Here is a 14,199-nt window from a genome sequence, read left to right as displayed (position 1 = left end):
CATGGCATTGGCTATTTGTAACAATTCTTCTTGTTCTGTCCTGATCAAATAAACAGGCCCAATAAAATGTACAACATTTGACCATTTCCTTTGTGCCAGTCCCAAGCCTAGATAAACAGAAGATAGCATTCTAAAGCTGATGATCAATGTGTAAATAGAAAGCCATTGCTTTGGTACAATCTACAGGTGATTCTCTGGAAATTAGAATATCGTTAAAAAGTGCATTTATTTCTGTTATGCAGCTTAAAGGAACAGGCCACCGTTTTTCCATTCTGAGACATGTTCTTACCTGAGCTTAGACGAGTTGATGCGTACCTGTCTGGTCTTTGCTTGTGCCCGTGGAAGAGCTTGGTCGCTTCTAACTTCACCCCGCTTTAATCTATAGGAATATGCTGGGAGAGGCCAAATGCTTAACAACATCTTTGGTCTGGCACTGTTATGATAGTCTCATTACATACTCGTTAGGGCTCAACTTTTAAAAAACCCAAATTAAAATTGAAAATGGACTGTAAGTTGAATTACAGAAAAAAATGAACTTTTGAACAATATTCTTATTTTCCGAATTTCACCTGTATTCCCCCAGAGCAGTGGTTCTCATACTGTGGTACACGGACTTCTTCAGGTGGTACTCTGGCTTCTCTGATTAGTATTTTTTACAGGTTTTTTTGCTAATTCTTATTATACAGTAAGTTAAGTCAACATTGTTTTTCTTTATTTTAGAGTCGGTTTATCCCTATTGTTCCCCTGAAAGTTTATTTTCAACCTGATCAGGTGCTAAACATATTCCTGAAACATGTTCTGAAAGGCTTGTAATTGTTTTATATCACACAGCGTCTTCGGGGCATATTTAACATGTGCACTGTGAACTGAATCATTAAAACCATAAATTGCAAATATGTTTCCAGAATTGTGCCCTAGTGAAACATTTGAGAACCTTGAACTTGCTTAGTTACTGTACATTGTGGAAAGTCGAAGATATATTCCTTGCAGTCATTTGTTTTAACCTTGTATGAAGTCGATTTATTATTAAGACGTCATGTGTAGCATTGTCATTCACCATAATATTTATGAGCATAAACAAGTATCTGCTGTTTAGTTATGCTTTTTTGTTTGACATTTTTATGCTTTGTGTCTATGTGGATGGAGACTGTTTGTTCCAAAGTGAACCTTGACATACCATTTCCCATCATTTCTTCCATTACATTAAAAGCTGAACGCCGGAGGAGGAAAAGTAATCATATCTGTGAAATTATTTCTAGTGAACTTTTAATGGCATTCTTGGATCCAAAGTGCTGTGTGCAGGAGCCACTCTGCGGCAACATCGTGTGGCAGAAGGCACGCGTTATTTACAGTAGTTGTTGAAACATGTTTATTTATGTCCCCGCAGCGACTGTCTCCTTGGGTTGGCCTGAGGAAAATCAATGTGTCATACTGGGGCTGGGAGGACATGTCTCCCTTCACCAACACTAGTCTGCGCTGGTTGCCCGGGGAACCAAGCGACTCCGGATTCTGTGCCTATTTAGAGGAGCCCCAGGTGTCGGGACTGAGGGCAAATCCGTGCACTGCCACGGCACACGGGCTGATCTGCGAGAAAGCTGCAGGTAGGTCACAAGCAAATGTACTGTATATACAAGAAAATGTGTAAATATAAATTTCTAACACATTAAATATGGTCGAGTTAGAGCCAACACAAACGTCTGCTCTCATAACTTTTCGCTCTCTGTATGAATAAAGGTTACTTTGTCCCCAGGTAACCCCAATCAGAGCTCCCGTCCGTCCTGCAAAAAGCCCTGTTCACTCCACACCAGCTGTGCCAACTGCACCAGCCAGGCCATGGAGTGCATGTGGTGCAGCAGCACTCAGCGCTGCGTCGACTCCACAGCGTATGTCATCTCCTTCCCGTACGGCCAGTGTCTGGAGTGGCAGACCGGAGACTGTGTGGGTGAGTGTCTTTGACTGAACCTGCACTAAAAGGCCTGCTTTGAAGTCTGGCATTTAGGTGATCAGCACTAAGCTTTTCTCAGATTGGGCTCTGTAAAGCAGTCGATAATTCATCACTTAGAGATAGGGGTTTAAAGAGTGAAAAAGCTTTTAAATGGAAGGTTTTTTTTTGTGTCCAAGGGAAAAAGGGTATTAGTTTTCAGCGATTTGCTTTGGAAGCTGTTTTGGGTTCGTAATGGCCAATTAGCCTCTCATATACTGACTTCAGTTGTTGATTTCCCTGTTGACCAAGACGCAAATGGATTCTTTACCATTACCTGACTTTGAGCAGAAGATCAAGGAGCGGTGTTCCTGTACTTTCTGTAAATGGGAAAACACTGTTTTGGGAATACATATAAACACAATGTAAAAGCTTATGTTCCCGTTAAGCATTTCTACAATTATACACACTACGAAGAAAGTATGTTTCCTAACTAAAAGAATGAGAAGGGAACTCAATAAGGCTGTATTCACAGATAGGACTGCACAATTTGTGATCACCAAATGATTGTTATCACAATATAAAAGGGCTAAGTAACTTGTTTACCTTAATAAATCCTTTCCGTAGTTCCTCTGTGGGTAGTCCAAGTGTTAATGGGATGATTGGGGGGTTTTTCATCTCCCCCGGGTGTCCCTGGCCAGAAATCCACAATTGCAACGTCGCTGCCACCAGGTCGGAGTCAGCAATACACACTAATGGAATCACAAAGAAGAAGCTAACAGACTAACGGCCAAAGCTAACTGCGGGTTAGCGCCATTTAAACAGTACTTACTGCTAAGTATGAGTGAAAAATAAATATCTTCATTGTGTAATTGGATGTACAATATCCCTCTCTCCCTATTTTTTTTCTGTCAGCGTAGTATTTACTCTCAAGGACAATTAATATGTAAAAAATCACATGCTACGACACCTGCAGCTTATGGCCTCTATTGGTACTATGAGTTACTTAGTTGTGCTTTAAGTGACTAAACGTATCGCAAAATCCTTGAGGTGTTCCATCAGACTTTGTAAACACAACTTAAAGCAAAAACACATGGCAACTTAAAAATGTTGAGCAGTTGAGTTTTGGTCATTGTTTTCTTGACATTTTAAACATTGATTTCTCATATCGATATTGATTACAGACCCTTCTCTCTGCTTTTACAATTAATAATAAGAACAGAACAGACCTATCTTCTTACTGTAGATGTTGTTTGTCTAAATCTGTCCCTGGTGACTCTGCTTTCACATGTGACGGTGTCAAAACTGTTTGCTTTGTGGAGTGCTGTCTCCAGATTAGATTTACTAACACAATAAATTCTATGCTCTATGAATTACTGCCTTAGTTTAGTCTGGACATAAAGACTTCTCAAATCCTTCCAGGCTGTAACCGTTTCAGGGCCCCGTCGGGAACGGTCTCAAATTCATTTATGTCGGTCAGTGTTGGGTTTCTCAGACGTTTCTGCTCTGTGGACATTTGTCTTGAGAAATTTGTCCCTTTTGGCAACAAAGGGCAGACAAGGTTATGCTATAAATCCTATCACCACTCCATACTTTCCCCGGTCTTCATATTTTTTCTGTTTGACTCTTGTCTCACTCACCTTCAGAAATTCAGCCTCCACTTTTGGCTTGAATGGTTTCACCTACACAGCTCCCCTCAAACCTCTTACTACCGCTTTAGGCTGAGTGCATTGCAGTAATGCTCTGAAAACTGGAGTCACAGCAGCACAGTCTAGTTACAGAGCCCGTGGGGACACTTGGCAAACCAGCCTTCCTAAAATATGGAGTGTACAGGGCAGAATATTACGATCATACTTTATTTTGCTAAACCATATCAATACAGCAAGTCGGGACCCGAACTAAATCAGGAAGATCATGACTTAAGCAGAATTTTTATACATTTTTAAGTGACTTTGCGTTTCTGGTGTGGGCTGCGTTGGCGAAAAAAATGTGTCAATCTCAGTTAGATGGAAGAATGATTTTGCAATATACTGTTGTGTTATGAATGTTGCGTCACGTCTGCATTTTGACTGGTGAAAGGCAAATGCTATCACAGAATTCATGGCCTATCGGTGATTTGTCTTTCTAGAGCGTATTCCAGCATCAAACGTCCGTGCCGCGCTCTGGTCAAACATGCTGTGAGCACTGACTGCCTGTTTCATCATGGCGCTTTGACTCGCATGCAGTTATGTTTAATTTAGATAGAATTTCAAAAAAAGCCCAAGGTCAAGTGCATATTTTCTACAATTTATGTGGAATCTTATAAAGGTTTTATTATTTTAATCATATATTTTGTTCTTAAATTAAATTGCCTAATTCAGTGTAGCAAACCATTCTGGCAGTTAAGTGCAGATTTCTGCAGACCTTAAAGGAACAGGCCACCGTTGTTCCATACTCAGATATATTCTTGCCTGAGCTTAGACGAGTTGATGCGTGATGTCTTGTCTTTGTGCGTGCGCTCAGACACGCATAAAGACCAAAGATGATGTTGGCATTTATCCTCTCCCAGTATATTCCTATAGCTCTTAACAGGTTTGAGTTAGAAGCGACCACGCTCTTCCACGGGCACGTACAAAGACCAGACAGGTGCTTATACACTTGTCTAAGCTCAGGTAAGAACATATCATAGTGTGGAAGAACAGTGGCCTGTTCCTTTAAACCTCTTGTGTTAGAGCCCAAGAGTCCCTCCAATTAATAAAAGTGTATATCCAAGACCCATAAATTCACACTTTCTTGAATTAAACGTGTGGTTGTCATTCCTATTCAAAGGTCTTACAAATTCATGTTTTGTCTTTGAAATGTTGAATGCCATTGCTATTTGTTTCTGAGGAGTGCTGCGATGACAAATCTGATTACGTTTGATGAGTCGGCTATTAAGATAATCAAATGCAAATTTAGTAATCAATAATTATAGGCATTCTGAATATGTAAAGATTTTTACTTTTAGTGTTTAAATTAAATCAAATTTGCACAAGAACCAATGTGATGTGATTGTGCTGAAAAATTACTATTTATTTATATTCTCTAGCCTTTTACAAACATGCATGTTCAGACGGATCCCAGGCGGCTTATGCCCAAAGAGCTGCTTATTTAGACACCGGCTCCTTTTTCTACCTGGAGGAGATACCTCCAGGCCGCTGGTGCCGAGTGTGGCTCAGGCCGCTATTTGCCCAGAAAAAGCAAGGGACCGTGTGGCCAGCTGGCACCATTCGTTAGCCTCCCTATAAAACCCCCTGCGCGCCACCTCATGCTTGTGCCTCACTTTTCTCTGTTTTTAAGGTGCACGTCTGCGAAGACTGACTGAGAATTTAGCACATTTTCCCGGTTAGCTTTTTTGAGTCGCTAGCCGCTACATTATTAAATTGTCATTCCCTGCACTTCTCAAAACTACACACTCTCCTCATTAGTTCATATGAAAAATATTGAAATACCTTTTTGACATGTACTATATGTGACAGGCAGGAGAATGGCCGTCTATGGCAGTCACAGTTCGCCAAGTGAACTGTTTTGAAATGGCTTCAGTCTTTACTGTAACGTGTGCAAGCATGTATTTATTTTTACTTTACAACAGCACTAAGTAACGTCTTTACCTTAATAAATCCTTTTCGTAGTCCCTCCGGGGGTTATACTAGTGTTAATTTGATGATTGGGGTGTCTTTCATTTCACCCTGGTGTCTCTGGCCAGAAAAACGCACTTGCAACTTCCCTGCCTCCGGGTCGGAGCCACCAATACACACGAAGAAGAAGCCATCAATACGTCTCCATTGTGTAATTGAGTTATGGCACAACGTACAATATCCCTCTCTCCCTTTTGTCTTTTCTGTCATTGTAGCATTTTAGTCTCATGGACAATTAATGAGTAAAAAAAAGTGCAACATGCAGTGACGCTTATGGCCTGTAGGGGCATGAGTTACGTAGTTCTGCTTTAAAGGAACAGGCCACTATTTTTCCATACTGAGATATGTTCTTACCTTAGCTTAGACGAGTTGATGCGTACCTGTCTGGTCTTTGTGCGTGTTGTTAGCATTCAGCCTCTCCCAGCAATAGGTATAGCTCCAAACTGTGGTGAACTTAGAAGCTACCAAGCGATGATACTCCATGATCAATTTTATTTCTGGTTTTCTTACAGTTTCTGGTAGGTTTTCTCTGGGTGGAACCATGGAGACAAGATCAGTAGAGAAAACCTACCAGAAAGACCTTGAAGAACAATTGATCCTGGAGCGTCCTAGAGGCCATTGGGATGTAAAGTAAAGTCAAATAAAGTTAAAACAAATAAATAAAAAGTTACATTATGCACCTGTAATTTGGAAAAAAATCTAAAAAAAAATCTTCATTTAAGGACCACAAAAACAACAACAATAATTTGCGTTTGTTGATGATGTACTGATAGTGTTCGCGTTTGGTATCAGATATGCATTACATGCTATATATCTTTGTGTGGCAAACTGTCACTTTAATCAATACTTGTTGTGGTCTCTGCTGAGTCTAGACGGAACAATGTTGAATCAGTCGCACAGCTTTTACGGTGTAGTCACAGGAGACTCAAACTGCAAAATGTATGTGCTTTCATTGTATAATCTAATGCTCCTCTGTCTGACCCCGAAGTCATAAAGTCATGCCATATTTGCTGTAAAAGATGTTGTTCATTTATAATTAAAGTGCACTTGGAAGCACCCATAAATAAGTAAGTTCTGTCTGCATTGTAGTGAAAGACAATAAAAAAAAATTGGTCTCACGCATGCTATTGGTTTGATGGCCCAAGAAGGTAACATTTACTGAAATCCAGTGTGAGAAAAATAGTGTTAATTTGATTGTTTAGCGGTCTCCTGCAGCGAGAAGGGTTAAAACCGCCAAGTCTTTTTGTGTGAAATGTGCCACTTGCGCCGTATTGTCAAAACAAACTTAAGTGGTCTTACTTTCTTCGTGATTGCTCCGCCGTTGTCATGGTTTCACATCCATTAGCCGAATAGACAGAGATTTGTTTGACATAAGACCGAGGTAAAAGCACTCAATGTTTTTCTTTTTTTTTCCTTAAAAAAGTAGCGGCATTTTCACCATGTGTGTCTGGCAGCAAAGTGGAGATACTCAAACTTGTCAAGCGTTTTAGTGTCCCCAAAGTTGTCTCCGCAAGCTGAGAAAATAGGATTATTCCATTGGTTTGCACTTCACACGTCACATTTGATCAAACCCTTATCGCTGTATCTGAAACCTTTAATTGCCAGCTTTGGTTGAAGATACTTTGTTTGCATTGTAACCAAAGCTTTGTTTATGGTGTTGTCTTACAAACAAAACTAATCCTAAACTGTCATCTGTTCTGGGTTGTGTTGAGGACGCGTTGCCTCTCACTTGAAGACGCTTCACAAGAAATCTCTAAACCGCAGATTGCCAATAGAGGTTATTGAAGAAGTTGAGGAACAGAATAAAGATCGGTGAAACCAATAACAATTTGTATTCATTTTATTCTGTTTAAGCAACCACTGACCTGGCCGAGAGGCAGCACAAGAATCAACATAATAATACGATAATAATTCTCTTTCTCTTTCTAGCCCAAAACTGTTCGGGCTTCCGCACATGTTCCCAGTGCCTGGAGCAGCCCGAGTGCGGATGGTGTGGAGATCCGAGCAGCACGGGGAAGGGGCTTTGCATGGAGGGCTCCTACAGAGGACCGATGAGGAGACCAGCCAAGCAGGGCCAACAGGGGCAGACCTCCGACATGACCCTGGAGCCTGGCATCTGCCCCAAGGACAAGGGCTTTGAGTGGGCATTCATCCACTGCCCTGGTGAGTGCAGTGGAGGAAAGAGAAATATTTGGGAAAGACTTTTTGAGATTTTACTATTGTTGTATTTTTCGGACTATAAGTCACTCCAGAGCATAAGTCTCACCAGCCAAAAGATGCATAATGAAGAAGAAAAAAAACATGTATAAGTTGTACCAGCCTTGGCAACTACCTGGGCATGGAGGCGTAACTGCACCGCTGACAAGCCTCTCCCGGCAGCACGCTGTTCAAGCACCCATTTTCAAATGCCATCTTGCTTTTAGCCCGCGATTAGCTTTTTTTGACTATACCTAAGTATAAGTCACACCCCCAGCCAAACTATGAGAAAAAGACTTATAGTCTGGAAAATACGGTACATTGATTTGGAATAGAGTAGCAATTATAACAGAATTTGAAGCCATGGAGCCTGGATATTTAGTTCACTACCAAGGACATTTTAGTAGATTTTCGCAGCAATTTGCTTTTTTCAACCATCGCAATTACTCTTGCAGCCTTTCACCATCACAGATTACTTATTGAGCGTCTTAACTTTAAAAAGAGGCCCTTATTAAGGAGTTGTGTTACAGCCTTCCTATGCAACTAATACGTCCCTATTGACTATGTGCAATCTTATGCTACTATGCCATTTAATGCTTTCATGCAGCCGATGTCATGTAAACTGATAACACGCCCACTGATAGTTGTAAATTGAGGATGTGCGGCGTGCTTGGTGGGGTTTTGCTCTATTGTGTTAAACCATATTGTTTTGCATTGCTTGTTTCCAGCTTTTAGGATGTGATTATGTCAGGGGGTCAGATGACGACGTTCCTGTATCGATTTGGCCATATGATATTTTCACAAGTGAAATCTTAACAGGAAAACGGGTCATTGAACCGGGACAACTGAACATACAAGCTATACTTCATTCACGCTTCTGTTCTGTCTGTTTTTAATGAGCCATCTTCACACCCATTGACCGGACTGTTTGTACCGCTGTTTCTCCTCAGCCTGTCAGTGCAATGGCCACAGCACGTGCGTGAACAGCAGCGTATGCGAGCAGTGCCGCAACCTCACCACCGGCCCCCAGTGCCAGACCTGCATGCCCGGTTACCATGGAGACCCCACTAACGGCGGCAAATGCCAAGGTGAATTTATTTTGTTATCACGGCTAACAGACTCGAGCCTTTTACTCTGTTGTTCCCGTAATTGTTCCCGTACGACATCTTTTAACATTGTCATAATTCTGCTGAGGCGAACCGTTAAGTGTTGTTTTACGACGAACACGCCGCGCTATACAACAGCGCCAACAGATGGCACTGTTGTGTATGGGTTTGCGGTATGTCATTTTTGAGCGGCATGATTGAAGGATGACACTATTTCTCCATATGTTAGTGTAATAAAAAAAAGTAAAGCTGTAGCAGAAGGAGTTTGCAAGTGAATTTACATTTTTAGTTTAAAGGCAGTGAAATCTCATGTTCCTAACTTTTTATGCGGTGTAGATAGGAAGTTCGGCCCAATGTTATGATGAAGGTCAAACAGCAGTTTTGTTGAGTAGGTCGCATTTGATGACGTAATATCAGAAGAATGAGCAGAGAATGAACTAAACTCACAATCCACAATTGTTTAACCTTACTGTCCTTTTTAGTGTGGATTTATGACTACGATTTAACAATTTGCAACTCCTCGTAATAACTGTAACAAGTTGTCAGGTCTGTTTTTTCTCTCTCTAAATATTATGACACTGCAGCTTTCGTTTGGAGTATAAAACTATTAAAAGATGGCATTGAAGCACACGTGAAGCTGATTTATTATGTGTCTCCCCCCTCAAACTGGACGCCGACTGAATACATTTTCTTGACTGACGGCAAGCCATTATTCATAAATCATTCTGCTTTTATAGTATGGGGGGGGGAAATAGTATGTGAGCTGAATTTAATGCACAGACCGCATAAGGACTGTCCCCGGAGTAATTGATTCAAATATTACAGGTTTGTATGTTCATCTGATAAAGGTCTCCGCGACGCGTCTTTTTATGAAATTAATTTGAGATCGGTCGCAGAGTTTCTTGTCAAGAGGAGATTAACCCACGCTCCCGTCTTCGGAGACATGAATAGCATTCCTGAGCACTTACATGTTCCTGCTGTATGAATTAGCCCACAGTGGACAGACACACACACATATACACACACACACCTGTTGGAAGCTCAGGTAGCCTCTTCTAATGTACTGTCCTTAGCTCTGAGTGTAAGGTGAAACTACACAGGTGAGCTCCAGTGACTTCTTATTTGTTTCTAGCCCTAGGTCCAAATGATTGAGCCTTTTATCTTTGCTTTATACGAGCTGATTATTTATTTAGGCTCACTACGTCTTTTATATGAGTTCCTAAATATGTGTATTCCATTTTTCTGGGTCAGAGTAGTAGAAAACTCCCTTAAAAGCAGCGATATTGCCTAAAATATTCATAAAAGTATCTTGGATAATGTGCTTAAGGGAGATGTCTGGCACTTGAGGGAAATTGTGCCCAGTGACCCTGCTGTAATACACCTCTTCAGTGTTTAAAGCGCGGCGAACTGAAAGGAATAGGTCACTTTTTGTTCAGCAAAATGCAGCCTAAAAGGGTGCCCCCGCTCTCTCTCGGAGCTAATTCACTCCTGCTCCGCAGCCCGTTGCCACGGTGTTTAAATTCAGCGCACATGCCTTCTGGGTATCGTAGTTTACTATCTGTAGTGGCATATTTTGTTCTTCCATGTATCTGATCTTTTTAAGTTGAACCAATCTTTTGGGAAATACACTTGTTTACCTACTCGCAAAGATCAATATCAATTTCATCACTATGTTCGGCACAGTGCTGGGGATGTTGACAACCTTAGCTTTGCATTATGACAGCAAGCAATTGAAAACTGCCATCCCTGTGCACCCAGAAGAGGAACCTAACCCTGCATATTTAGAAGTGCAGTCTTTAATGTGTCTTTGGGGGCAGTCAGTGGAGTAATGTATGCATCAAAAGCTGGATTTGGAGTCCCTTTTCTGTTTTCCTAGTCTGTAATCATCTCCTCCTTTTTCCATTTGTGTTTTTGCTGCAGCGTGCAAGTGCAATGGTCATGCAAATGTGTGCCAGGTGTTAACGGGCAAGTGCTTCTGTACCACCAAGGGGATCAAAGGAGACCAGTGCCAGCTGTGAGTACTCAACACGCATTCACTCACACACAGGCACACACATTTTTCCCTTCTGGAAAACTATGAATACAGCTCTGACTGCCATGACCTCAGTTCTCTGTCTTTCTGGACACCAATACTGGTTCTAAATACCTTTTTGGCTGTTTTCATATTTGGATAGAACCAGTGTTTAGGTTGCACCATTCCGAATAACACGTCTCTATATTGATATCTGATTTGCCAGTGCGAAGACTTCCCTTGAAAACAAACTAACAAAGTGACTGTGATCATCAAACCTGATATCTGATGATGGTTAGAAACTTGTATTGTATCAGAAACTCTTTGCTGTGTACAAAGTGCAAATACATAAGTGTAAGCTTTGGGATAAGAGCCTGTAAATAGTCTTTGAATGCATTAATTGGAGTCACCCATAACCAGTCATGTTTATCTTTTTTTGAATTAGTCAAGTTAGTCTAATCCAGTGTTTTTTATTTAGTTTATTTTGAGCCATAAATAAGTTCCTGAAATTTTGAAATATTGAAATGCCCACTGAAGGCAAGGCAAGGCAATTTTACTTATACCGCGCATTTTGTACACAAGGCACCTCAATGCGTCTGGTTTGAAAATGGTTTTGTGACTCACCATAGGGTCCCACCCCACCAGTTAGAAATCACATGTCTAATCTGATCATTCCTAGTCTATTAGTGACAAGGTCCATTATCCTGCCAATAGGTTTTACCTGAGTATGTCGATATAATGCCATAACTAAAAAATATGATCGTCAAAACGCTGCTATACCCAGAGCCAAGAAGAATCCTGTCCATTTTCCACCTTGAGCCTCAGACTGATGGTTGTGTCAATCAAAAGTGTGTGTGTCGGAGTTTGCTGTCGCCACACAGGTAATCTCTGTGGATTTAGCCCTTGTGAATCGCTGGGGGCATGTCAAGGCAGACCCAGTGTGACAGTGAGACAGATATATGTACGGGACGGTGTACGGTCTGATTTGATTCTGACTTGATGAATTGATATGGGATGTGTGGGTTTGACAAGTTTTGCTATTGTTTCACTTACTTTCACTAAGCAAGACTACCGTATTTTCCCCGACTATAAGTCACACTTTTCATCATAGTTTTTTTGAGGTGCGACTTATACTCAGGTGCGACTTATATATCAATATATATATAATTTCTCATGTTTCACAGAAGATTTAAAAAACGGTAATCAAGCGGCAGAAAAAAAAGTGGAGTGAGCGAGAAACTTGTGAGAGACTGGTGAAAAGCGGAGGTCACTCTTACTGCAATGAAGAAAACAAAAAAAGCTAATCGAGAGCGAGAAGCTAGATGGCCACAGCTCGAGGAACGAGTTTGCAAATGGGAGCTTGAACAACGTGCTGCCGGGAGAGGCTTGTCAATGGTGCGGTTACGCCTCCATGCCCAGGGCCTTATATATGTTTTATTTCCTCTTCATAATGCATTTTTGAGCTGGTGCGACTTATACTCCGGAGCGACTTATATTTTTTCTTCTTGATTATGCTTTTTTTTGGCTAGTGCGACTTATACTCCGGAGCGACTTATAGTTACATATAAAAAAGACAAAAAGTATGACACACAACAGGGTACATTTATAGAGGACTAAGCCCTAGAGACAAGATATTTTGTTGTTTGCAGAGGACAGTATTACAGCCCTCATGTATTATTTTTTAAAATACAATGTAAGCACAATTTATATATATTGATTTATGTGATTAGTTGGAAGCTCTAGTAATTTACTGACCAGCTATTGACGGTTATTGATGCAGTTGAATTCATGTCGAGTCCAATAATGTAATCAATGCGCGTCGTTTGCATTTGAAAAGGTTTGAGAGGAAGTTGTGCCTTGACAGATTTATAACACGACACTTGGATATCACTAGCTGCCTGTTTATCCCCATGCGAAGATTTTAATGTTTTACTGATTGGCGGCGTAAACACAACTGTCAGGTCCTGGTGCGGCCCCGGACCCCACCCCCTGCTCGCTTTGTGCTGACGGTGGTGAATCCCCCGTCGGTGTAGGAGGGCCATCTCCACTTAGTGCTCCGCTTTCCCACTGGTAAGCAGAACGGAGCCTGTGGTTTTAATACCTCTAATGCAGCAAGAGTTATGAAGGGGTCGCTGGCAAACGGGACCCATGTAGGGAACACGCCCACACACTGCGATGATCCGTCTCCTCCTTTGTCTCAAATCATATTATTGAGAATGAGACAGCTTGATTTGCATTAAAATACATTTGCTTTTTGCCAAGATCATTAAGTCTGAACTAAATGTTTTTGAATTAAAGGCTTTATAATAAAATGTGTCAGGATTTCTTTTTACCTAATTGAAGTGATGGAATTGCTTCAGAGTGGTTAATGCCTCTGCTTTTTAGCAATAGGCTGTAAGTTTGATGCTTGTTTTTTATATTTTGAAGTAGGGTTGCAAAGAATTAAATTGCGATATTTGACAACTGTCTTGAATATTGCAATAGCTATACAAATATTACCCAATTTCACTCATCTAGCGGTATCATTGTCAAATAATCCCACTGGACCATACAGGTCATTTTTAAAAGCTGCCAAAGGGAAAATCCTTGGGAACAACAAGCGGCACACAACTACTTAAAGTACAAGTACAAGTGCAAAGTGAAATGGTGAGAAAGCAAAACAAAAGCCTTGTGTCTGGAATAAAGATGAGCCGAATCCTGTTTCCTCTCGACTCCCGGAGTAAACTGAATTACTTTGTGCATGATGATAAACCGGCACTTTAATTTCCTTTGCCAGATGGAATTGTGTTTGGTACAATTCAAAGCAATAGTCGGATAACAGGTGGATAACGGCTGATGCAAATGACTTTCTTTATAAACTACAAAGGCAGCAGAGGCATAGACCGCCGAGGCAATTGATCATTTTACTAATACAAAATAAACATCGTGCTAGGTCTGTGGGATTTTGGAAAAGTATTAATTGGAATATTTCTAACTAGTATCTAGTATTGCGATTATATGCACTTGTTACAGAGCCGTAACATTTGGGAAAAGGATTGAGTTGAATACAAGAACGAATCATTTAAGACCACATGAAGACAGAATATTCAAAATTCTAAATACGGCTTAGAATTAATAGCAATTAATGGTGCAGCTCCATTTCCCTTTGTTCTTTTGTTGTTAGTGTTCTCGTCCTACAGTAAAGACCGTGTTGTTAATTGAATTACCTTCTGACCAATATGTAGTGATGTAAGCGTCGAAAAGCAGCAGACGCTTTGTCATATCAAAACATAAATATGTGTAATCACAATTTTCTGAGCATAACCTAAT

General features: G+C 40.8%; 1 protein-coding gene across 1 annotated transcript in view; it reads left to right on the top strand.

The window, feature by feature from the left end:
* atrnl1b (attractin-like 1b) overlaps positions 1-14,199 on the top strand; it is a 63,507-nt gene that overhangs the window by 15,148 nt on the left and 34,160 nt on the right. The window contains exons 16-20 of the mRNA XM_079577581.1: positions 1,388-1,601; positions 1,751-1,942; positions 7,507-7,740; positions 8,724-8,861; positions 10,800-10,893. Coding sequence (XP_079433707.1) covers positions 1,388-1,601; positions 1,751-1,942; positions 7,507-7,740; positions 8,724-8,861; positions 10,800-10,893 — 872 coding nt within the window. The remainder of the gene's footprint in view (positions 1-1,387; positions 1,602-1,750; positions 1,943-7,506; positions 7,741-8,723; positions 8,862-10,799; positions 10,894-14,199) is intronic.

Source organism: Gobius niger (assembly GCF_951799975.1).
Source record: "Gobius niger genome assembly, chromosome: 19".
Classification (NCBI taxonomy): domain Eukaryota; kingdom Metazoa; phylum Chordata; class Actinopteri; order Gobiiformes; family Gobiidae; genus Gobius; species Gobius niger.
This window is presented reverse-complemented; position numbering and strand designations above follow the sequence as displayed.